The following is a 24,426-nucleotide window of genomic DNA, read 5'->3' as shown; positions in this document are numbered from 1 at the left end:
ATAACCGAACCAGGCACCATCAAATTAGCTCTCTCTCTTCTTCTATTTTATTTGGAGGGGGGGGGGGAAGATAATTATTCAATCAATAGTTCAGAGCATAGGCAGGTAGCCCCCATTAATGATGATTGAGATGCCTTAAAATGTTGCAAGAACTTTGTTTTGCAATTTAGTTATATTGTTAAGCCATAAAATCTTGAGTTTAATTACTTGCACCCCTTCTTTAATCTACACCAACTTACAAATAATGCTCACAGTACTTCCATTGCGGAAAACCTTTCTTCAGTGCGAAGTCCAAGCACCATGAACTGTTTGTTAAACTCCACTTCTTATTTCCACCACCTCCATTTATTACAACGTAAGGGAAATGCATGAACCACCCCTAGTCACTGCAAACATCCTCACGAGCTCTTTGCCTCTCCGAACCTGGGACCGACGCTCATCAAGATCCATGGCACGAGTGGGCCAGACGCCCCTCACCAATAAGATATATAAATGGTGCTCGCCCCTCACTTGTCCCTCACACAAGCCCAAGGCCAAAACATGGGAAACCTTGGCAAGCTAGTGTTATTTGTCACTCTAGTCTTCGTAGGAGCCACAAGTGCATGGTCGACAGACCCTCAGGTTCCTTGCTTCTTCATCTTTGGAGATTCCCTTGTGGACAATGGCAACAACAATGGCATACTGTCACTCGCCAGGGCTAACTACAGACCCTATGGCGTCGACTTCCCCCAGGGTGCATCTGGGAGGTTTACTAATGGCCGGACGATGGTCGATATTTTAGGTACAAACATGCATCAACTATAGTTTCACTAGCCACACGCATGCCCATGCATTACATAACAATGTTGGTCTTACTTCTGTTTGTTTTATATAATGTCAGCACAATTTCTAGGTTTCCGAAGCTTCATTCCACCATATGCAACAGCTCGGGGGGATGAAGTGCTCAGAGGCTTGAATTATGCATCCGGAGCTGCTGGCCTTAGATCTGAGACTGGGAGCAATTTGGTAATCCTCTGACAAATCACACACACTCTCTCTGTTGAGTCTATATGCTGTATAAATTATATATACTGCATTAGAGATGAGACTGGGGGACATTTGCTTTGGTTCTACAACACTGTCTGCATCTTATTAATGACCATAAATGCATAAGTTCTTTTCAGGTGGTGATTTAGTAATGCACAAAGGATCAGTTAATTACCTTTAACATCTCAGGCCTCATGCAGGAAATCTCATCTTATAATCCATATATAGCCATGCACAATTTTTTGTCAAGCCATGCCAACCTGAGAGTTCATCAGCGCAGTGATTATGTATCGAAGAAGTAATCAATTGGTTTTTCTGTGTGCTAACAGGGACAGCACTACCCTTTTGCCGAACAAATAAACCATTTCCGCAACACAGTGCAGTACATGAGGAGGACCTTCAAGGGGAACACCACTAAGCTGAGAGATCATCTAAGCAAATGCATCTACTTTGTGGGAATGGGAAGTAATGACTACCTTAATAACTATTTCATGCCTTTCTATTATCCTACTAGCTACGAGTACAGCCCCTCAACTTTTGCAACACTCCTCCTCCAAGCCTACTCGCAGCAATTAATGGTAGGTATCATCATCATCATCATCATCATCATCATCATCTTAACCATTCAGACCATTGATGATTCGGTTATTCGTTGGTTTCAGCAATTATATAACTTGGGTGCACGTAAGGTGGCGATAATTGGGATCGGGCAGGTTGGCTGCATACCTTACGAGCTAGCCCGAAACCGCAACAGCAACAACGGCAGAAATAATAGCCAATGCAATGAGACGATCAACAAAGACATCACAATTTTCAACAACGGCCTTGTTCAGATGGTTAATCGCTTCAACAAACAGAAATCTGGAGCGAAGTTTATCTATGTAAACACCTTTCAGACCTCGAAGGATATCGCTGCGAATGCAGCTTCTTATGGTAAGTTGCTGTTCCAAACATCACCAAGAAGCCAAAGTTATTGGATAATCATCTTCTAAAATAGTGTCATGGAGCAGGATTCAAAGTGGTCGACAGGGGATGCTGCGGTGTCGGGCGGAACAATGGGCAGATAACATGTCTACCATATCAAACACCATGCTCTGATCGGACCAAGTACTTGTTTTGGGACGCATTCCACCCTACAGAGGTCGCCAATGTTATCTATGCCCGGAAAGCATATTCTTCCAAGTCGAAATCCGACGCATACCCGATGAACATACAGCAACTTGCAAGGGCCTGAAGATGATGGAAGGGCTCTCAAGGGAACCGATCTTGCTTGTTGGAGCTAGAAGAATTTATGGATGCTTTCAGCTGTTAGTTATCATCAATTTCCTTTTAGTTTGGCCTTAGTTACTTGCAGTGTTGCTTCTGCCTTTTGAGGCATCTCTACTTAATTTGATGTATTGGACCTTGGTTACCGTAGTGCTTTTAAGTCAGTCTCCTTTCTTCTTACTTCTGAGAATCCTGACCTTTTCTCCCTGTATGCATGCTTCCCTAGTCTAGAGCATTGCATCAATAAATCCATGCAACGTATCTGGAACGACAGTTATATCGAATATCGAAGTGGCATGGACACAATTCTCATCAACTTTCAGTAGGCCTGATTGGGCAAATGGTACATCATGATCAAAGAGGAAATGAACAAATGTCTGCTTAGGAACTGGCTAATTTTTGCACAAGGATTACACAAATAATCACCTAGTATAGATATGGATACTGACTAGAAAACACCAAACAAGAATGCATACATATATAGAAAAAGCCTAGCACTAGTAATTTCTAATCGAATGCAGACAATCAGAAACCCCCTCTTCGCTGTTTCCTCTACCGATAGCATTGGCTACTTTAGTTTGAGGTTGCTCTTGCAAGCAGCATGTTCATTGTACACTCCATTAGTGTTTCCATTGAAAGCCTTCCTTGCCGAAGGCATCCCAGAAGACAGGCTGATCTCTGTTTGAGCATGGAGCCTGTAAGGGAAGGTAACTGATCCCCGAAGACATATCCAATACAAGACAAACTTTAGACGCTTTCTGGCATGATAGGACCTCGAATTTATAACTAAGCCAGCATTTTGATCTTTTTCTTTTAACAAGAAAGCACAAAAACTCTTTTGTAATAGCAAGAGTCACAACAAGCTGATGTCCACTAAATTTGGTTCGAAGTATACAAAAATTAAATTTGAGATACAAGATGAATTTGATATACCGAAGTTTCCTTTCATCTGATTTCTCAGACCTGAGCCTAGCTTATGAAAGTGGTGAGGATTCATGTAATCTAATACACTTAGTCTTAAAGATAATGCTACACAGGTAGAGGGACCACTAAATGGATTGGAACGCGTCTCATCGAGCAAGTTTTGATGACCATAAGCATACCTGACTAGTGAGCCATATTTGTATGACATTTACAATCAGTTGTACCACTATTTTTCAATTGAATATCACCTTATATGCTTCATCAATACCTAATGCTTGGAAAAACGAAGACGAAAAATTTGGTGTCTAACCTATACTTCTGGAGGTTGAAATAGTGAAAGAAACAAAGTAATCACTCAAGTGAAAGAACACTGCTACTCTTTTAGGCAAAACCTATTTTAAATTGCACACTACCCGTAGAAGAAAAATGACACAGAGATGAGGATGCTTAAATGGTTGTGGCAAAATAAATGGAGTTAGAAACAAGTAAATTAAAAGAAACCAAGAAGAATCAGCAAGGTAGAAAGTATGCCAAGTAGGAAAATCCGAACAAGCATTGAAGGATCTTGAATCTGAGCTGAAGGATTTGCGAAGGTAGATACCTAAGACAATCAAAGTGAGAACAAGCAGAAAGCAGACTTGTTAAGATTGTCAGAAATAGAGAGAAATATCTCTCATGTGGGACCAAGGCCAACAAGCAAGAGGAAATTAAATATTTAACGTTTTATATGAGTCATTGTCCATATGATCAGCAGCTATTACTACAATAGAGGATCTGGCGTTGGATATTTGAGCAAGTTACATGAAACAGACCAGAAATCAATATTCCATTTACTTGACAGTATGAAACAGATTATTTCACACAGGATATCCACAAACGCACAAACATACACAAAACAAAACAACAAAAAAAATAAAACAAAAGGAAAAACAAAAGAAAGAAAGAAGGAATTATATACTAGAAATTGATTGGGTAAAAAAGAGGCAGCCCTCTTTGCAATAACATAGAAGCCAAATGCAGAAGACAACAAGGGAACGGTTATGCTAGAAGGAGATGGCTGGTACATCATTATTATAGCATATAAGCAGAACTGCAACAAAATCCATAAGGACAAGCACAATGAAACAAAGAATGCTCAAGACAAATGATTTATTGTTATCATATCACCTAAATCAGTAACAAACATATGCTAATATATGTCATATTTGCTATTCTCCCTCACACCAAGTATTTAACCAAGAAATGGATAGTCTGTATATCCAACAACTGGATCAGGAATGTAAAAAGTGCTCCTGTTATATTTATTAAGTGGAGCATCCAACTCAAATCTTTGAGGAAGATCAGGATTAGCCAAGAACAGGCGTCCATATGCAACCAGATCAGCATAGCCACTAGAAACAACTTTATTGCCTTCTTCTCTATCATAGCCTCCAGCAACGATAAATGTTCCCTTGAATGCTTTCCTCATAGGAAGAAGAGACTGAGGAGTTTCAACCTTTTCTCCTACTTTAACCATCCTTGGTTCTATCATATGGCAATACGAGATCCCAAATTTGTTCAAAGAATTGACCATATAGAGACCAAGAGCAGCTGGATCAGAATCCCTTGATTCCATGTAGTCAGCATAGGGGGAAAGCCTTATTCCAACGCTGTCAGCTCCAATCTCATCAACCACAGCTTGTACTATTTCAAGTGCAAAGCGGCAACGATTCTCCAGGCTCCCACCATATTGGTCTGTCCGATCATTGACTTGGTCCTTCAGAAACTGATCAACCAAATATCCGTGGGCTCCATGGATCTCAACCCCATCGAAACCTATGAATCAAGGAATAACGATAATGATAAGTTGGAGAGAACTTTATGGATGAAGACCAATTTCTTTTTTTCTTTTTTTATCTGATAATATGAATGGTGGAATACCATCAGATTGATGCCTAATCAGTTTAACTATTTAAACTAGTCCAAAGACAGTGCAGCTACCATGTGAATGATGATCAATTGAAGGCTTATAGCATGCTGCATAAATTACCATGTTAGATAGGCAAAGAGACATCTAAAGCGTTCAGGAAATGTCCAGGGCAACACCAATACAGAGAACATAGATGGGAACAGTAAATTTATTAAGAAGCAATAAGATCCCAAAAAATCCCTGTAGGGCATGTACTAAAGTTGGCAAAAGGAATATAGAAAGATGTCATTATTTACTTGATCCAAAGAATAATTCTCTAAAGTAATTATTTCTTTATCAGGTGAAATAGTTAAATTTCGAATTAAGACTTTGTCTACTCCATTAATAACTCTTGAAGCACTTTAACCCCCCACACCCCCCTCCCCTCATCCCCCAAAAAAACAGAGAAAAAAAAATCTCTTCCACCAAATTTAGCCAATATGTGGTACACCACTTCAATATATGTGCAACTTCAAAATCATGATAAAGTGACAGTCACTATAGGGTTAGAAAGCTTGCATGGTTCTGAATTTTGATTACTGGGGCTCTCAGACATACTCAATGCAAGTGGAACAGAGAACTTTATATTTATTACTGGGGCTCTCAGACATACTAAATGCAAGCGCAGCAGAGAACTTTATGCTTAAATCATGTGTTGCAGTGAATTTGTAAACTGAATCTAACTTCTTATGGGGAACCTACATGAGATAATGATCCTTCATGGTCAACTGACTAGGGAAACTTAACAACACTTCTTATATGAACATTTGTATTTTAAATTCTTTTTAGTTTACACATATCAATTGTCAACAATTTTCTAGGTATCTCACGCTTCTCAGGTGCTGCTTCTGATATTCATGGAAAACTCCAGCTTTTTCTGTCATGCCCCAAATCTGTGACATAATACGGCCATGCTACCGAGCGGTACAACCCACGATAACACAGCCAAATATTTCATTTAACTTCCAAATTCATCTTAAACAAAATATAATTAATAAAAGTCCAATTTCATTATCCATTAAATGCAACCAATACTAAAATATTAGTTCAGAGCGTCTAAATCTAAACATAAATACCAACCCATAATTCTTAATATTCAGAAAATCATTAACCACAAATTCATAGTCAATTTAAAATACTAAAATTCTTCTACAAAATTGTTAAGCGTGCTAGCGCGAAGTCCAAGCCTAGAACATCCTTCGTTCCTATCAACTCTATTCGTCTGGTAAGAAAAAAATAAAAATAGAGATATATGAGCGACACAGCTCAGTAAGTAAATCTTACACTATCTTATCAGATCAAGCATAAGTTTTTCCATATTAATGCATCATTTAAGAAAAATAATGAATATTACAAAATAAAGTATTTCATAGTACAGTATATTAAAACAAATCATAAAGCCAATCATGCATACATAAATCATTCATATTTTATAAACATGGTTCTACGTTTATTTTGCAAATAAATTCATAAATCATCATTCTGTCATTTAATCATATCATAATTCAAAATATTGTTCACAGATATTCGTGCTACAGTCACTTTATATCCGTGATAAGGCCATATTTCGTAATCAACAAAGATACATGTTTCATATACCAACTTTATACCCGCTGGCAGGGTTGTGTTTTATAAGGATATAGCTCCGGATGTCGATTTTTTCAATTCTAGGAATCATACATAGCTATCTGAGAGCTTTTAGAAAACTTATATCTTTTTCTTAAAATATACACATAAATACATAAAAACACTAAATGGCATGATCAAATTTATATTTCATAGCAAAGCTATTTTCATTAAAACATTCATGAAACTATTTTTTATAATAAAGTATAATTTTCATAACACATATGATGTTCCATAATTTTAAGAAAATATAACATCTTTGTCGGCAATATCATATGCATGGAAAACATGATAATTTGAAAAAACAATAAAGACTGTAAGATCTACTTTCTTCTTTTGCCTTAGACTATCAAACTTTAATTAACCTTATTTAAAAATATTAATAGCAAAATTAATTACCGTTTGATGATTTTAATCGAATTAAAATAATAAAAAAAGGAGACAGTTGGTCGGATGACAGAGTACGACGACACCGCACGGATCTGGTTTAAGCAACTCGGTCAATAAATCATGAGGCACAAGCTCGATTAGGGCCAAGGACATTCGATAGGGTTCATCAATAATGGGTTTTATTGGCACTTAACAGGGCTAGGATGATCGGTACAGTAGGCGGCCTGGGCACCAGGGCAGATCAGAGCCTTTTGCAGTGTCAGTTCGGGTTCATAGATCAGGTCGACAAGACTCTGTACTGGAATCCATAGGTCTCTTGGAGAGAGAGAGATGGGCTCTCTCATCTCTCTCTCTCTCCTCTTACCTTCTTCTTCTCTTCTTTTTTTCTTTCTTTCTTTCATTCTTTCTTTCTTGGTAAACAAGGGAGAAAAGGAGTGGACCAGTGGTTGTGGTCATGGTGAGGGTTAATGCCGGAGTGTCAGCAATGCAGTCGGAGGTTCGATTGCAGGTGGTGGCAGGTAGCGGCGGCCACCGGTGGCTGAAAAGGGAGAGGATGATCAAAAATAGGAGCAGAATAGAGGCATTCTTGGATCGGTGGATTCGTATCCTAGCCCGCTCGCCGATGGCTGAGGCTACGGCATCGGCTAGAGGTCGATGCAGGGAAGAGGCCGAGAGCTTCAGTAATGAGTGCCGACGGCGGCGGTGGTCGGAAAAGGGGAAAGAAGGATCGGTAAAAATAGTAGGTCTGATTTCCGATCGATTTCGTAGTCGTCGGTCGTGTTCTGGGTCATGAGAAAAAGATCACAGTGTTACCTCGACTCTAGAGGCATCGACGACCCCGATTTTTGGCGAGCACACGGAAAACCATGAACTCAATGGAAAAAGAGAAAGAAGGAGAATTGATGACCATCGGTGGAGAGCTTAGAAGGGTGGGGAGGCATTTATATAGAGGAAAACCGGCTCAAACATGAAAGGATTTGGCCTCCTTTCGTCTCCTCCTCCCGATGGAATCGAGGAAGAAGAGGACCCTATTTGGAGTCCGATTCTTTCCACTCCCACGTGCACGGTTGTGTGAGCCATTTCTCACATGGGCTTGCAGCCCAAATCATGTGCAGGCCAACGTGGGCCGGGCCGATCAAATGGATCAGGTTCAGACGGGCCTTCACATTTTCCAATGTGCAGATGAAAGAGGAATTAGGTAGCTGCAAGGCATGCCATCCTGGTACTCGACCCCGTACCAGTGCCACCCTATTACCATATTGGTACATCCAGTACGGAGGCCGGCTCGACGTACCAAGTGTCGGTGTGCCCCTCCTATCATGTACCAGTACCAAACCGGTACGGTATGGTACGTTCTATACCGCACCAAATGTTCGGTACGGTATGGAGTACTATGGGTAGCCTTAAGAGGCAAAGGATTGACAGACTATAAATGCATATTTTACCTACGACAAGCTGTACTAATTTCTTGATCTGAGGGATGATTGCAAAGTTGGAACCTGGCTTAGGTTGGGCACAGTGGGTTTTGGCAAAAGACTCCATGTCCATTCACAATACTTGCTCTCCTATCTGACAGTAACTTGATCACCAATTTAAACTGAAAGGAGTACATGACTGTTACCAGCTTCTATCGCATTCTTAGCAGCATTTCTGAAATCATTGACAATCAAAGGGATCTCTTCTGTAGCCAACCGCCGAGGAGGTGAGAACTGTGTAATGTCAACACCATTAGCTCGCACTTGAGATGCTAGTGGTTTGTCAGTACATGAGATTGGAGCTTGCCCATTAGGCTGAAAACCTACAACAAAGCAAATGAGCGCATCAGATGAAAACTAAACTGGACCTTATCAAAAGTAACTTACAAAGAAGTACAGCAGAACAACTCCACCAAGACAATTTTCTCTGTATTTTTTCTGCATTCATATAACCTCTTGCAGATGCTTATGATTAATGTTTTGGGAGTGTTTGCAGCAGGGATACAACAAATTATTTATCATTCCAGGAAATATAAGGTACCAGTATGTTTCAATTTTCTGAATAGTGTAATACTTGAAGCAATCATAAAATGCCATGCATGGACATACACTTAATCAAGGTTTTAAAAGCCAGCACCAGTGTCAGTCCTGGTGACCAGTTGGCTCATTACTGCTGCACAGCCCCTGCATGCAATGACAGATGGCACATGACAACATGCACCTGGCATGGCATGGCACAACCAGCATGGACCAGCATGGAAGAATGAGGGAGGAAACAACAGCTTCCGGAGTTGGGAAGAGAACTAATAGGAGTATCCAGAGTATAAAGCATTGAATTTACTCATGGGAGGTATGCTTTGGCGATAAATATAAGAGGCTCTGTAGCTTGCATCTGGAGTTTATTTAACAATATTTTTTACAACAGAAGAGCTGATTAGAGGGCAAAGGAACTCATGAGTTCTGGCTGCATATCAAAAGAGATGATCATTTATTATTAAAGGGTATTGGCTGAGTTCCGACTTCACATCTTGTACTAGAAAGCGACATAGAAGCAATAACCACATTGTCGTCAACATATTTTTTGATTTTTTCAAACATTTGGAACTTGTTAGACAAAGTGATTGAATCAATAAGTATTTCATAATTACACAAACATATTACATAAGGTGTTCGAGATTAAGCCTATGAGTTTGCATCAACCCAATAGAAGATGTACAAGATAAATGATAAAGGTAGAAGGGTCAGATAGATATAATACCATAATTTGAAACTCTTCCCACATGCCAAATCTGGCAAAAGAAGATGCCGCCCTTCTCATGAACTGCATCCACAATAGGTCTCCATGCTTCCACCTGCTCTTTTGTCCAAATGCCGGGCGTTTGTGGGTACCTAATGTCGCAAAAAAGATTGTATCATCAGCCATTAAAACAAAAAAATCAAGAAGTATTATCTTCAATTAAAAGACATAGGTATAAAATTAACCGAGTTTGGGACTGAAGGATTTTACCCTTGAGCAGTGTCTGAAACTCCGGTGGCCTCGGCTATAAGAAGGCCACCTTTGGAGGCCCGCTGAGAGTAATATAAGATGGCATGAGGCTGGGGAACGTTGCCAAAGGACCTCTGCCTTGTCAATGGTGCCAAAACTATCCTAAATAGTTTCAAAACGAAAAAAATAAAAACATTAAAAAAATCATAGCAACCTGGGTTAAACAACTTATAGAGCAGACAAAGAAACCAACGTATAATGGATAGGATTATAATTTGGAGATGCTTTTAGCTGTAACAGCATTCCTGTGAGAAATTCATCATTTTTTAATCAAGTTCTTGATGGATTTTGTTGGCACTATTTTCATTTAGATAAATGCTTCTGAGAGAAGGTGAATCGACCTTTTTTCTCCTTCTTTCTTTTTTATTGTTTGGTGGAGATTTTGCTTATTTACAAGCGTTTTTAGCTTGAATTCGTGTTGCTTGGTCCAATTTTCTTTCTTCTTTTTTTCCTCAAGAAGAAAAGAGGATCAAAGCCTATCTAGAAGATAAAAAGCTAAAATTTGATTGTTGTTTTTTTTTGTACAAAAAAAATTAATTATTGTTGACACGAGAAAGGTGAACCCCTAACTAGAGATTCAAAATAGAGAACAAGAAGTCTTCCGACCTAACATGGATCGAAATGCCCAAAAATCCCAGATATCAAATGATGAAACTGCTCACTGACCTGTGGGAGAGATCGAATCTACCCATCTTGTAAGGAGTGAGAAGAGGAATTGCAGCCATCTCTCGTTCCCCAAGAAGAGAGACTAAAACAATAGCAGGAATGAGAAAATAAAGAAAGTTGGCCTTTCTTCGCCCTGCTTCCTTTCGTCTTCTCTTTTTTCGGTACAACCCTTTTGTCTTCTCCGGTCGTCGCACGGAAACCGTATCGCCATGGGCAACGTGCTGCAACGACCTCCACACCCGAGGGGTTGGTAGTTCAGACCGGGCCTGGGTATGGTATCAATGAAACTTTTCTGGGTCCTGTTCCGGCCCGGCCCGGCCCGGTTTTGGATCTGAAACCGTAGGTTAAATACTTAAATTAGAGAGGTCCTGCTCTAAATCATAGGTTGTCTTATATCTTCCATATACTTCGAAATAGATGGTTTTGCCTAATCATGGACAATTCAGTCTCTGATTTTGGACCGGATCTCTCCAATTCAACCTTAAAGTATTTTATGTTCCATTTCTGATGAAAATAAATGGTTTTGGTTAACCATGGAACTGTTCATTCTCTAATTAATTATAGAGGTGTTTGGGATGGAGCTAGTTTTATTTTGTTATAAAAAGTATAAGTTTAATTATTCGAGTTATATCCATATTTTTGATATCCGATTTGTATTCATATCTGTTTAAAACACATATGAATAGAAATTTTTGCATCCGACTAACATTTATATCTATATCTGTATTCGTCAAACAAAATAAATATGAATATTAAATTTAATAATTAAATTTAATCGATATAAAGCAGCGAACTACAGTGATTGTTGAGTATATTAGTATTAAGATTATTAACATCTATTACATATTAAATAATAAATTTTAATGATAGTTGAATACATTATTACCAATATTATTAATATATCGGCGGATAACTGACTACCATGTGACTATGCCCATAATTTATTATTGTGATGGTGTCAAAGCAATGAGCTTTGGTAATTATTGAGTATATTAATATTGAGATTATTAACATCTATTACATATTAAATAATAAATTTTAAAGATAGTTAAATATATTATTATTAATATTATTAATAGTAGCGGTTGTTTGGTGACCAACTTCCATGTGATTATGCCCATGACGCCATGATTGATTATTGTGATGGTGTCGAGCAACTTCCTTGGATGATTATTGAGTATATTAATATTAAAATTAGTAACATTTATTATATATTTAATAATAAATTTTAATAATAGTTGAATATATTATTATTAATATTATTAATAATAGCGTCCGTCCGACTTCCATGTGACTATGCTCATAATTTATTATTACTGTAATCCGGCTTCCATGTGACTTCTATTATAAATTATGGAAGCAATTTGAGAATACAGTAATATTAATACGGACTTGCATGAAATGAATTAACTTTGGGAATTTGAGAATTGTCGAGCAATGAGCCTCGATGACGGTTGAGTATATTAATATTGTAATTATTAACTTCTATTATATATTTAATAATAAATTTAAATGATAGATGAATATATTATTATTAATATTATTAATAGCAGTGGCCGTTCGGTAACCGAGCTTCATGTAAAAGGGCTGTCAACGAGCTGAGCCGAGCCGAGCTCGAGCCTGAGAGAGCTCGGCTCGGCTTGTTTCACAGAAGCTCGGGCTCGGTAACGAGCTCTATTTTGGGCTCGAGCTCGAACTTACTTGGCAAAGCAAAGGCTCGGGCTTGAGCTCGTAAAGTTCGTTTCAATTACGAACTCTAAAACGAGCCCGATCTCGGGCTCGAGCTCAAGCTCGGGCTCGATAACAAGCTATTTTTCTCTATGTGATTAGATTTTTATGAATTATGGTGCTGAAATAAGATTTTTCAGTAGAAAACTAGAGCTCGTTTGGGCTCGTGAGCTGCTCGGGCTCAAGTGTAAACGAGCCTCATATTGGGCTCGGGCTCGGGCTCGTTTGACTACCGAGCCGAGCTTTTACCGAGCCGAGCCCGAGCAGCTTGGCTCATTAACAGCCCTACATGTAGTGCCGATGAATTAAGTGCCGTTTGTCTCTCCGTTATGAATTCCTCCTTTCGCGGTTCGCGCACGTTGGCCGCCGTCTATTACTTCGACCCTTCCGTCATCGCAAACGTCATGAGGAAGTGACGGAGCAAAATCAACGGCCATAATTCAATCAAAGCAAGCGTCATTGACGGAGACGTTTTACCAAAAAAGAAAATAAAAACTACTGTTGCCAGACCAATGCAACGGTCACGCCCTCAGGGATGGATGGGTACGGTATAATATAAATAAATAACATCCGCAAAATGGTGAGACAGCATTGCATTGCCATAGACTCATAGTAGACAACCCAATGCCAATCTTTCGAACTCGGGGTGTCAAAGAATATGGGTATCTGAATATTTTACCATCCCCAAATTGAATGGAGGAGTTTTCACCAAATTTAAATATTGAAGATAGTTTTGATGATAAATTTAAAATTAAAAATGGTTCGATTTTAATTTTGGTTACAGTTTGAATGGTCTCGTGATTCGAATCGACTCCGACACCACCCTTAATATATTTTATATTTTGTATAAATCTAAAGTATTATGTGATAAATTAAAACTAATAAGGTGTTCTTTGATTTGCTGGAGGAAAACTTTTTTGGCATTATACTTCAAATAGAAATCTTGTTTTGATGTACAAGGAGTAGTTGTTAAAGGTTAATCAATGTTAGATACTTGTTCTCTTATTTTTCTTTTTTATTTCTTCAATTCTCTTCAATCCTCTTCACTCTTGTTTTCCAATTGTATGTGGAAGCATTTATATGTTCAATAAAGTTCGGAAGAGTTCTTTTGACCGTTGGAGGGCTAAAATTAGTCATTGGAGGCTATTAAATCACCTAGGGTTGACTTTTGATAGGCTAGGGTCGACTTATGCTTAGCTCGGGATGACTCCTGAAATGGTTGAAAATCACAATCTTCTATCTTTACCCTATAGCCATCCTGGGGCTAACTTTTGGCTTCCTGCAGTCAATTCTCGACTTTAGGGGTGAAAGTGGATCAATTAATATCAATTCAGTTCTATTTTTGTATCCAAAATATTTGGCTATTGATAACAATTTAGCATTCAACAAATATCCATATTCATATCCACAGTCGTCAAAGAAAAATGGATATGGATATGGACAAACAATTATCTTATCTATATCCGAATATCCGATTCTAATCGTACCTCTGTTTAATTTTTTATAGCACTCATAAACTTTTTAAAAAATAAATGATCATATTAATATTCTATTAACTTGATTTATCATTCACTTTGTAATATCTTTGAATTTATGATCATAAAGTTTAATTATCCGACTTATATCCGTATTTATATTCATATTTTCGGTATCGATTTGTATTCATATCTATTTAAAACAAATATGGATATAAAATTTTTGCATCTCACTAATATCTATATTCGTATCTATATTCACCAAACAAAATAAATATGGATATGAATATACTAGTATCTTATCCGATTTCAACTCTGCTTGACTTATAAGGGTCGACTTCTAAAGTGCCAAAATTTCAGCCTCTTCTATTTTACCTCGTGGTAGTTCTAAGATCGTATCCTGCTTGACTGAGTTTGACTCCTGGTTTGTGCTGGTCAACTCCTGATCTACATTGGGGTCAACTCCACTATGCTTGGGGTCAACTTCTAAGACTATGAATTTTATTACTTCACTACTTAAGCTTGTGGTCTTCTAGAGGTTGGCTCCACTCAACTCCGCATAACTCTACTAATCTTATAAAAACTCTTTCCAACCTAGAAAATTTAAATCTAATGTATCTCCAAGCATTCAAATCACTTCCAATTTATTTAGCTTCCTTGCAAAACAACTTAAGTATTCCAAGAACACACAATTATTAGTATCACACTCAATTTTTTTATACTCATCAAAATTGATCCATTTGGCCAAGATCTTTAAAGGAGATTCTTTAACAATTATTAGATGGTTATCTAGGTCGACGATTCCTTTTGAGATTTGTTCTCATCCACTGCGATAAGTTTGCTAGAAAATAAGGATAGCTTTACAATCTTTCAAAGTCGCACATATTTATAGAGAGACAAACATCACCGGCATCATACAAAGCTAATCATATTGGATCTACTCTATAGACGACTTTGTCAAACATTTCTACTGAATTTTGTAATATTTTATTTGCTGATTCCTATAGTTGTATTTATTCTAGATTAGTTTAATAAACTCGATTTACCAAAAAGAGAGTAAGGAGGATCTTGACTTAAATCTTGACAAGTACATCTAATTTTGACGTAGCTGGATTGAAGGGGTTTAGTTTAGTCAACCCGCTATATATGGGTCTTAGAATAGTGGAGGGTTGGGTAGAGAAAAATATGTAAGGTCATTATTAATACATAGACGCTAGATGATGTAGAATTAAACATATCTAATTTAAACACATGCAGGATGGGGGGCAACACCTAGAACCTATCCAATTTAAAAACAACTAGGATAGAAGCTAACATAGGAGAGAAATAAAAGAAGTGCATCAATCAACACAGGAAACTTAAAATATATCTATATATTAATTTCACTGGGCTTCAACATGTAATTTAATTAATGCATGTTATTGTAATGATATCTTCATCATGCCTTGGTATATGTGATGAGTAATTTTTCAAAATGCGTTTCTCACGTTTCTCTTTAACTATGAAAATAATTTTGAATGTTTCTCTCCTGGATTCTAGTTTAACAATTGGCGAGCCTCTCTCCCTCTCTCATCAGCAAAAGAAGTAAAAATACTACAGTAACCCAGAGTTGTTGCTCGAAAAATCACTCAGTTGATTTGGTTGAATGGCGTTGCATTTCTTCGAATTGGCATTGCGTGATAGGTGAAAGACTGCTGAGTGGTTATTTTGCAGTAAGATTTCTCAGTCACCGCAGCAATTCTCAAGTGCAATATATTAATTGTAAGAAAATAATAACATGCTAAGATTTAGAATCACATAATTACCGTATTCAAGTTTGAGAGATATACCTGCGGAAAACATATTGAATACGATCTTCAATCACCTGCAATAATAGCGGCTGGAACTTCCCTTCCTTATTCCTCACAAAAGATGGCCGTCAATGGGGCAAGCTATCAACCACATAGAGAGGAGAGGAGGACCTAGCCTATATATAGGAAACATAGAGGAGCCTTCTCATTAAAGGCTCCAAAACCCTAATTGGGTTTTCCGGCCTACATACCAAAAGTACCACAATACTGCTCTCAAACAACTACCATACTGCATTTTTTATTGCTAGAAATCGTGAGCACCACAGAAATAAACAATGGGAGAGATCATTACAGAGAACGTAGAGGTTCGAGATCTTTATGCAGTAGACTCGAGAAATGGGTAGTCCGTACACCCAACAACAGGATCTTGTGTGTAGAAAGTGGACCTGTCATACTTGTTCAGAGAAGCATTGAGCTCAAATCTTTTAGGCAAGTCAGGATTAGCCAAGAACCAGCGACCATAGGCCACCAAATTAGTGTAACCTTCAGCCACAGCTTTGTTCCCTTCCTCTGTGTCATACCCTCCGGCAGCAATAAAAGTTCCCTTGAAAGCCTTCCTCATTGGAAGCAGCCTGTGAGGTATTTCGCGCCTGCCGTCGACAATAGAGAGGGCTGAACAAAAATCTATTGCTTCATGTATCACAAACAACATTCTCAACTTACTGATATATTTTAGTCTCTAGTTTCTTCCTATGAAGTTATTACATTTGAAACAATGGCAACTCATTTCTTGTCCTCAATGGCAAAGGAATTTAATTTGAGGATTCCAGAAACGGGTAGTCTGTGCACCCAACAACAGGATCAGATGTAGAAAATGGACCTTTTATACTTGTCCATTGGCCCGTTAAGCTCAAGGACCAACGAATTTGATGCAGACCAATTTGACTGCTACAAATAAAATTGGATAGAGCCGCAAGATCTGCTATATTAAAAAGTTGGATTACATACCAAATTTGTGGAGACCAATATTTAGCTTACAACATCCAATTGATATATTTTTCTTTTAAAAAAAATGGTGACTCTTCATGCTATATTACAGGGCACCATCCTCTAAAGGGTGCGATGCACTGGGCGATCAAGCCTAAATTTCATTATTTGGGCTGTGAAATAGGCTGGCTAAATCAAAAAAAAATTAAAGAATTCAAATAAACATATCTCCAAACCTAGGAAGAATTAGGTGAATGACTGAAGGGAGAGTTGATGTAAAAATCAAGATCCTTCTCCCGTAGGATTTTAGGTTTTTTTTTTCTTTTTTTTTGCGTTTGTTTTTACTGGACATGTCTATTTTAGAAAACTGAGCCCTACTCGAATTAGAAAAGAAATCGGATCCAAGTTGTGTAAGTATAGATCTTACTATTATAAATAGAGGTCATGAATCTTAGTTTAAGATTATCAATTAAACAAGAGAGAACTTAGGTCTTACTTCTGCCAATTTTTTTTAAAATTGCCAATTTAGGTCCCTGTATGCATGCTTCCCTAGTCTAGAGCATTGCATCAATAAATCCATGCAACGTGTCTCGAATGGCAGTTATATCGAATATCGACGTGGCATAGACACAATTCTCATCAACTTTCAGTAGGCCTGATTGGGCAAATGGTACATCATGATCAAAGAGGAAATGAACAAATGTCTGCTTAGGAACGGGTTAATTTTTGCACAAGGATTACACAAATAATCACCTAGTATAGATATGGATACTGACTAGAAAACACCAAACAAGAATGCATACATAGAAAAAGCCTAGCACCACTAATTTCTAATCGAATGCAGACAATCGAAAACCCCCTCTTCCCTATTTCCTCTACCGATAGCATTGGCTACTTTAGTTTGAGGTTGCTCTTGCAGGTAGCATGTTCATTGTACACTCCATTAGTGTTTCCATTGAAAGCCTTCCTTGCCGAAGGAATCCCAGAAGACAGGCTGATCTCTGTTTGAGCATGGAGTCTGTAAGGGAAGGCAACTGATCCCCGAAGACATATCCAATACAAGACAAACTTAAGACGCTTTCTGGTATGATAGGACCCCGAATTTATAACTAAGCCCGCATTTTGATCTTTTTTTTTTAACAAGAAAGCACAAAAACTCTTTTGTAATAGCAAGAGTCACAACAAGCTGATGTCCACTAAATTTGGTTCGAAGTATACAAAAATTAAATTTGAGATACAAGATGAATTTGATATACCGAAGTTTCCTTTCATCTGATTTCTCAGACCTGAGCCTAGCTTATGAAAGTGGTGAGGATTCATGTAATCTAATACACTAAGTCTAAAAGATAATGCTTCACAGGTCGAGGGACTACTAAATGGATTGGAACGCGTCTCATCGAGCAAGTTTTGATGACTATAAGCATACCTGACTAATGAGCCATATTGTATGACATTTGCAATCAGTTGTACCGCTATTTTTCAGTTGAATATCTCCTTATACGCTTCATCAATACCTAATGCTTGGAAAAACGAAGACGAAAAATTTGGTGTCTAACCTATACTTCTGGAGGTTGAAATAGTGAAAGAAACAAAGTAATCACTCAAGTGAAAGAACACTGCTACTCTTCTAGGCAAAACCTATTTTAAATTGCACACTACCCGTAGAAGAAAAATGACACAGAGATGAGGATGCTTAAATGGTTGTGGCAAAATAAATGGAGTTAGAAACAAGTAAATTAAAAGAAACCAAGAAGAATCAGCAAGGTAGAAAGTATGCCAAGTAGAAAAATCCGAACAAGAATTGAAGGATCTTGAATCTGAGCTGAAGGATTTGCGAAGGTAGATACCCAAGACAACCAAAGTGAGAACGAGCAGAAAGCAGACTTGTTGAGATTGTCAGAAATAGAGAGAAATATCCCTCATGTAGGACCAGGCTAACAAGCAAGAGGAAATTAAATATTTAACGTTTTATATGAGTCATTGTCCATATGATCAGCAGCTATTACTACAATAGAGGATCTGGCGTTGGATATTTGAGCAAGTTACATGAAACAGACCAGAAATCAATATTCCATTTACTTGACGGTATGAAACAGATTATTTCACACAGGATATCCACAAACGCACAAACATAAACAAAACAAAACAACAAAAAAAATAAAACAAAAGAAAGAAAGAAGGAATTATATACTAGAAATTGATTGGAGGCAGCCCTCTTTGCAGTAACATAGAAGCCAAATGCAGAAGACAACAAGGGAACCGTTATGCTAGAAGGAGATGGGTGGTAAATCATTATTATAGCATATAAGCAGAACTGCAACAAAATCCATAAGGACAAGCACAATGAAACAAAGAGTGCTCAAGACAAATGATTTATTGTTATCATATCACCTTAATCAGTAACAAACATATGGTAATATATGTCATATTTGCTATTCTCCCTCACACCAAGTATTTAACCAAGAAATGGATAGTCTGTATATCCAACAACTGGATCAGGAATGTAGAAAGTGCTCCTGTTATATTTATTAAGTGGAGCATCCAACTCAAATCTTTGAGGAAGATCAGGATTAGCCAAGAACAGGCGTCCATATGCAACCAGATCAGCATAGCCACTAGAAACAACTTTATTGCCTTCTTCTCTATCATAGCCTCCAGCAACAATAAATGTTCCCTTGAATGCTTTCCTCATAGGAAGAAGAGAGTGAGGAGTTTCAACCTTTTCTCCTACTTTAACCATCCTTGGTTCTATCATATGGCAATACGAGATCCCAAATTTGTTCAAAGAATTGACCATATAGAGACCAAGAGCACCTGGATCAGAATCCCTTGATTCCATGTAGTCAGCATAGGGGGAAAGCCTTATTCCAACGCTGTCAGCTCCAATCTCATCAACCACAGCTTGTACTATTTCAAGTGCAAAGCGGCAACGATTCTCCAGGCTCCCACCATATTGGTCTGTCCGATCGTTGACTTGGTCCTTCAGAAACTGATCAACCAAATATCCGTGGGCTCCATGGATCTCAACCCCATCGAAACCTATGAATCAAGGAATAACGATAATGATAAGTTGGAGAGAACTTTATGGATGAAGACCAATTTCTTTTTTTCTTTTTTTATCTGATAATATGAATGGTGGAATACCATCAGATTGATGCCTAATCAGTTTAACTATTTAAACTAGTCCAAAGACAGTGCAGCTACCATGTGAATGATGATCAATTGAAGGCTTATAGCATGCTGCATAAATTACCATGTTAGATAGGCAAAGAGACATCTAAAGCGTTCAGGAAATGTCCAGGGCAACACCAATACAGAGAACATAGATGGGAACAGTAAATTTATTAAGAAGCAATAAGATCCCAAAAAATCCCTGTAGGGCATGTACTAAAGTTGGCAAAAGGAATATAGAAAGATGTCATTATTTACTTGATCCAAAGAATAATTCTCTAAAGCAATTATTTCTTTATCAGGTGAAATAGCTAAATTTCGAATTAAGACTTTGTCTACTCCATTAATAACTCTTCAAGCACTTTAACCCCCCACACCCCCTCCCCTCATCCCCCAAAAAAACAGAGAAAAAAAAATCTCTTCCACCAAATTTAGCCAATATGTGGTACACCACTTCAATATATGTGCAACTTAAAAATCATGATAAAGTGACAGTCACTATAGGGTTAGAAAGCTTGCATGGTTCTGAATTTTGATTACTGGGGCTCTCAGACATACTCAATGCAAGTGGGACAGAGAACTTTATATTTATTACTGGGGCTCTCAGACGTACTAAATGCAAGCGCAGCAGAGAACTTTATGCTTAAATCATGTGTTGCAGTGAATTTGTAAACTGAATCTAACTTCTTATGGGGAACCTACATGAGATGATGATCCTTCATGGTCAACTGACTAGGGAAACTTAACAACACTTCTTATATGAACATTTATGTGTTTTAAATTCTTTTTAGTTCACACATATCAATTGTCAACAATTTTCTAGGTATCTCACGCAACCTTCTAATATTCATGGAAAACTCCAGCTTTTTCTTTCATGCCCCAAATCCGTGACATAACACAACCATGCTACCGAGCGGTACAACCGACGATAACAAAGCCAAATATTTCATTTAACTTCCAAATTCATCTTAAACAAAATATAATAAATAAAAGTCCAATTTCATTATCCATTAAATGCAACCAATACTAGAATACTAGTTCAGAGCGTCTAAATCTAAACATAAATACTAAACCCATAATTCTCAATATTCAGAAAATCATTAACCCCAAATTCATAGTCAATTTAAAATACTAAAATTCTTCTACAAAATTGTTAAGCGTGCTAGCATGAAGTCCAAGCCTAGAACATTCTTCGTTCCTATCAACTCTATTCGTATGGCAAGAAAAAAAATAAAAATAGAGATATATGAACGACACAGCTCAGTAAGTAAATCTTACACTATTTTATCGGATCAAGCATAAGTTTTTCCATATCAATGCATCATTTAAGAAAAATGACGAATATTACAACATAAAGTATTTCATAGTACAATATATTAAAACAAATCATAAAACCAATCATGCATACATAAATCATTTATATTTCATAAATATGGTTCTAAGTTTATTTTGCAAATAAATTCATAAATCATCATTCTGTCATTTAGTCATATCATAGTTCAAAATATTATTCATAGATATTCATGCTACGGTCACTTTATACCCGTGACAGGGCCATGTTTCATAATCGACAAAGATACATGTTTCATATACCAACTTTATACTCACTAACAGGGTTGTGTTTTGTATGGATATAGCTCCGGATGTCGATTTTTTCAATTCTAGGGATTATACATAGCTATCTGAGAGCTTTTAGAAAACTTACCAGCTTCGATCGCATTCCTCGCGGCGAGTCTAAAATCCTTGACGATGCAAGGGATCTCATCAGTTCTTAATCTGCGGGGAGGAAAGTACTCTTGGACACTGCCGTCGAGATGGGTAACAGGTCCAAACCCCTTGTTTGTGCTAGAGACCGGTGCTTGCCCATTAGGTTGAAAACCTATGCAACCCACAAATATATTAGGAGCATATAGCTAGTATATCTGTATCTATATCTATATCTATATATCTCTCTCTGTCTCTCTATATATATATTCTCTTTTCTCAAAGAATACCATAAAAATACATCATAGGTGGTAAAAGAACAATACCAGAACTAGAAACTCTCCCCACATGCCAAATTTGGCAAAAGAAGACCCCACCCTTGGCGTGGACGGCATCCACAATTGGCTTCCAAGCTTCCACCTGCTCCTTTGTCCATATCCCAGGAGTGGCCGGGTATCTAACAAATAATTTAGGGGGAAAAGGTGGAGAAATAATGAGAACTAGACTTTTGAGAGTTTTGTTTGCCTTCAAACATAGAAGATCAAGAGAAGAATTTTAAACCATTCAATCATAGAAATTAGAATTTTTAATAGGATCTCATACCCTTGGGCTGTATCCGAGACCCCAGTGGCTTCGCTTATGAGAAGGCCTCCTTTAGTTGTCCTCTGAGAGTAGTACAAGATAGCATGTTGTTGTGGAACGTTGCCATAGGATCTTGATCTCGTCAATGGTGCCAAAACAACCCTGAGCAATGAAAACAAAAATAATATTTTATTATAAAATATTTGAAAATAAGCTAAAGTTTAGTTTATATGATAAGAGCTCAACAAATCTTTTATACTTCTGAATATTCTATATACATAGAATTTCTCACCAACGTTACCCTAAAAAAATTTCTCACCAGTATAACTGTGAGGATCCGTGCGGGCGTGTGTTTAGTCCCACATCGATTATTCACTGGGTAGATCTTAGGTACTTATATACAAGATCAAGGAATCCAAATAATAACTTCCGGCTAGCCATTTTGGGTGAGATCCTGGGTTGTTACAAATGGTATCAGAGCGAATCCGGTTTATAACCTATGTGGACTAGAGGACACTGCAGCACGGATCTGCTGGAGCTGATCACAGGCTGATCGTGGTGTTTGTGATTATATTCGAATGGATTTGAAACCTTAGCATAACGAGGACGTCAAGGCTTAAACGGGGGAAGTATGTGAGGATTCGTGCGGGTGTGTGTTTAGTCCCACATCGATTATTCGCTAGGTAGATCTTGGGTACTTATACAAGATCAAGGAACCCATATAATAACTTTCGGTTAGCTATTTTAGGTGAGATTCTGGGTTGTTACAATAATAACACTGATGAGAAGAGAAATGAAGGAGGTGCATGCTGACCTGTGAGAAAGATCAAATTTTCCCATCTTGTGTGGAGTCAGAAGAGGGATGGCTGCCATCTTAAGGTAAAAAAATATGTAGACAAGACTCTCGGAATTTGTCGATGGTTGGTGGAATCTCTTCTTTTGCTTTCCTCGCTCTCTCTTTCTTTTGCCTCCCACGAGTGCTGTGTGGTATTTATAGAGAAGCACGGTGGATGCTAAGCGATATTCGAACAACATCGCAAAGGCAAAGTTCTCTTCCGTCACTCGAGCAAGACTGACCATATTGAATTAGGTGCCGTTTGTCTCTCCGTTATCAATTCCTCGTTTCGTAGATCCGCGCACGATGGCCGCCGTCTATTACTTCGACCCTTCCGTCATCGCATACGTCATGGGGAAGTGACGGAGCAAAATCAACGACCATAATTCAAAGCAAGCGTCATTGACGTTTTACCAAAAAAGAAAATAAAAATTACAGTTTCGGAACCATTGCAACGGTCACGCCCGCATGGGATGGATGGGTATCCACCAAGATAACAGCTGGGTGGTAAGGAAGCTTGAACTCCATCTGAATTGTCCGGTTCGAAACGCACATGCGTCGATTAATTTAAGGAACCACATGCCCCACGCCCGGATGGCTCTATGTGGATATGTTTTCCTTCCATCAGTACTGAGGTGGCGCTGGGGTGACGTATTCATACGTGGATGACTCAGTGGGATTTCCCATGGGTTAGAAAGGACACGCGAAAACTTGCGACCCGCAGTGAAGGTTGGCCTAGTGAAAGCAGCAACGCGGGTGGGATTCTGCCCCTCCCCCTCCCCTCCTATTTTTAACCAAAAAAAATGGATGGGTACGGTATAATATAAATAAATAACATCCGCATGGTGAAACAGCATTGCCGTGCCACGGTGGACAACCCCATGCCAATCTTTCGAACCGGAGGTGTCAAAAAATATAGGTATCTGAATATTTTACCATCCCTAAATTGATTGGAGTGGTTTTCACCAAATTTAAAAATTAAAAATAGTTTTATTGATAAATTTTAAAATTAATTTTTGTTACAGTTTGAATAATTTTCCCATTCGTATCGTATCCGACGCCACCGTAATATCTTTTATATTTTCTATAAATTTAAAATATTTGTCACGCCCCGAACCCGGGGGCCCGGGGCGCGAGCAGACGCCGCGCACCTGCAGGGCGGACCCCGCAGGCACGTAAGGAAGATAAATCAGATCAACTATCAATAACTAATTAAAGATAAATTCCAGTTTTCATATCAAATGTCCATATATATACATAAGTCAAAAGAAAGTCCATATCTACTAG

At 38.0% G+C, this 24,426-nt stretch overlaps 3 protein-coding genes across 3 annotated transcripts; 1 reads left to right on the top strand and 2 right to left on the bottom strand.

The window, feature by feature from the left end:
* Positions 1–539: 539 nt before the first annotated feature.
* Positions 540–2,369, top strand: LOC103704762 (GDSL-like Lipase/Acylhydrolase superfamily protein). The gene is made up of 5 exons (XM_008788184.6): positions 540–781; positions 881–1,005; positions 1,356–1,604; positions 1,689–1,959; positions 2,037–2,369. Exons 1-5 carry the CDS (start codon positions 541–543, stop codon positions 2,258–2,260), a joined length of 1,110 nt encoding a protein of 369 aa, XP_008786406.1. The 5' UTR covers position 540; the 3' UTR covers positions 2,261–2,369.
* A 1,967-nt stretch (positions 2,370–4,336) lies between these two features.
* LOC103704761 (putative 12-oxophytodienoate reductase 11) lies at positions 4,337–11,318 on the bottom strand. Its single transcript, XM_008788182.6, has 5 exons — positions 10,868–11,318; positions 10,163–10,303; positions 9,914–10,044; positions 8,802–8,978; positions 4,337–5,031 (listed from the first exon to the last, which is right to left on the bottom strand). The coding sequence occupies exons 1-5, from the start codon at positions 10,924–10,926 to the stop codon at positions 4,448–4,450; spliced, it is 1,092 nt and encodes a 363-aa protein (XP_008786404.2). The 5' UTR covers positions 10,927–11,318; the 3' UTR covers positions 4,337–4,447.
* A 7,807-nt stretch (positions 11,319–19,125) lies between these two features.
* Positions 19,126–23,263, bottom strand: LOC108510666 (putative 12-oxophytodienoate reductase 11). Its single transcript, XM_039133594.3, has 5 exons — positions 23,119–23,263; positions 22,326–22,466; positions 22,049–22,179; positions 21,724–21,897; positions 19,126–19,886 (listed from the first exon to the last, which is right to left on the bottom strand). The coding sequence occupies exons 1-5, from the start codon at positions 23,175–23,177 to the stop codon at positions 19,303–19,305; spliced, it is 1,089 nt and encodes a 362-aa protein (XP_038989522.1). The 5' UTR covers positions 23,178–23,263; the 3' UTR covers positions 19,126–19,302.
* Positions 23,264–24,426: the final 1,163 nt, after the last annotated feature.

This window comes from Phoenix dactylifera, chromosome 4 (genome assembly GCF_051530095.1).
Source record: "Phoenix dactylifera cultivar Ajwa chromosome 4, Ajwa_hap1_PhDact_Kaust_v1.1, whole genome shotgun sequence".
Lineage (NCBI taxonomy): Eukaryota > Viridiplantae > Streptophyta > Magnoliopsida > Arecales > Arecaceae > Phoenix > Phoenix dactylifera.
Note: the sequence above shows the minus strand (reverse complement) of the source record. Positions and strands in the feature narration are given on the sequence as shown.

Bases quoted from the DNA above. Each gene is read 5' to 3' on its own strand.
- LOC103704762 (XM_008788184.6), top strand. From the start codon at position 541: ATGGGAAACCTTGGCAAGCTAGTGTTATTTGTCACTCTAGTCTTCGTA. The intron at 1,006-1,355 runs GTAATCCTCTGA...GTGTGCTAACAG, and splicing joins CTGAGACTGGGAGCAATTTG to GGACAGCACTACCCTTTTGC. The intron at 1,960-2,036 runs GTAAGTTGCTGT...GTCATGGAGCAG, and splicing joins TGCGAATGCAGCTTCTTATG to GATTCAAAGTGGTCGACAGG.
- LOC103704761 (XM_008788182.6), bottom strand. From the start codon at position 10,926: ATGGCTGCAATTCCTCTTCTCACTCCTTACAAGATGGGTAGATTCGAT. The intron at 10,304-10,867 runs GTCAGTGAGCAG...GAAACTATTTAG, and splicing joins AGATTCGATCTCTCCCACAG to GATAGTTTTGGCACCATTGA. The intron at 10,045-10,162 runs GTAAAATCCTTC...TTGCGACATTAG, and splicing joins GTTTCAGACACTGCTCAAGG to GTACCCACAAACGCCCGGCA.
- LOC108510666 (XM_039133594.3), bottom strand. From the start codon at position 23,177: ATGGCAGCCATCCCTCTTCTGACTCCACACAAGATGGGAAAATTTGAT. The intron at 22,180-22,325 runs GTATGAGATCCT...ATTATTTGTTAG, and splicing joins GTCTCGGATACAGCCCAAGG to ATACCCGGCCACTCCTGGGA. The intron at 19,887-21,723 runs GTAAGTTTTCTA...CTTGATTCATAG, and splicing joins GAGGAATGCGATCGAAGCTG to GTTTCGATGGGGTTGAGATC.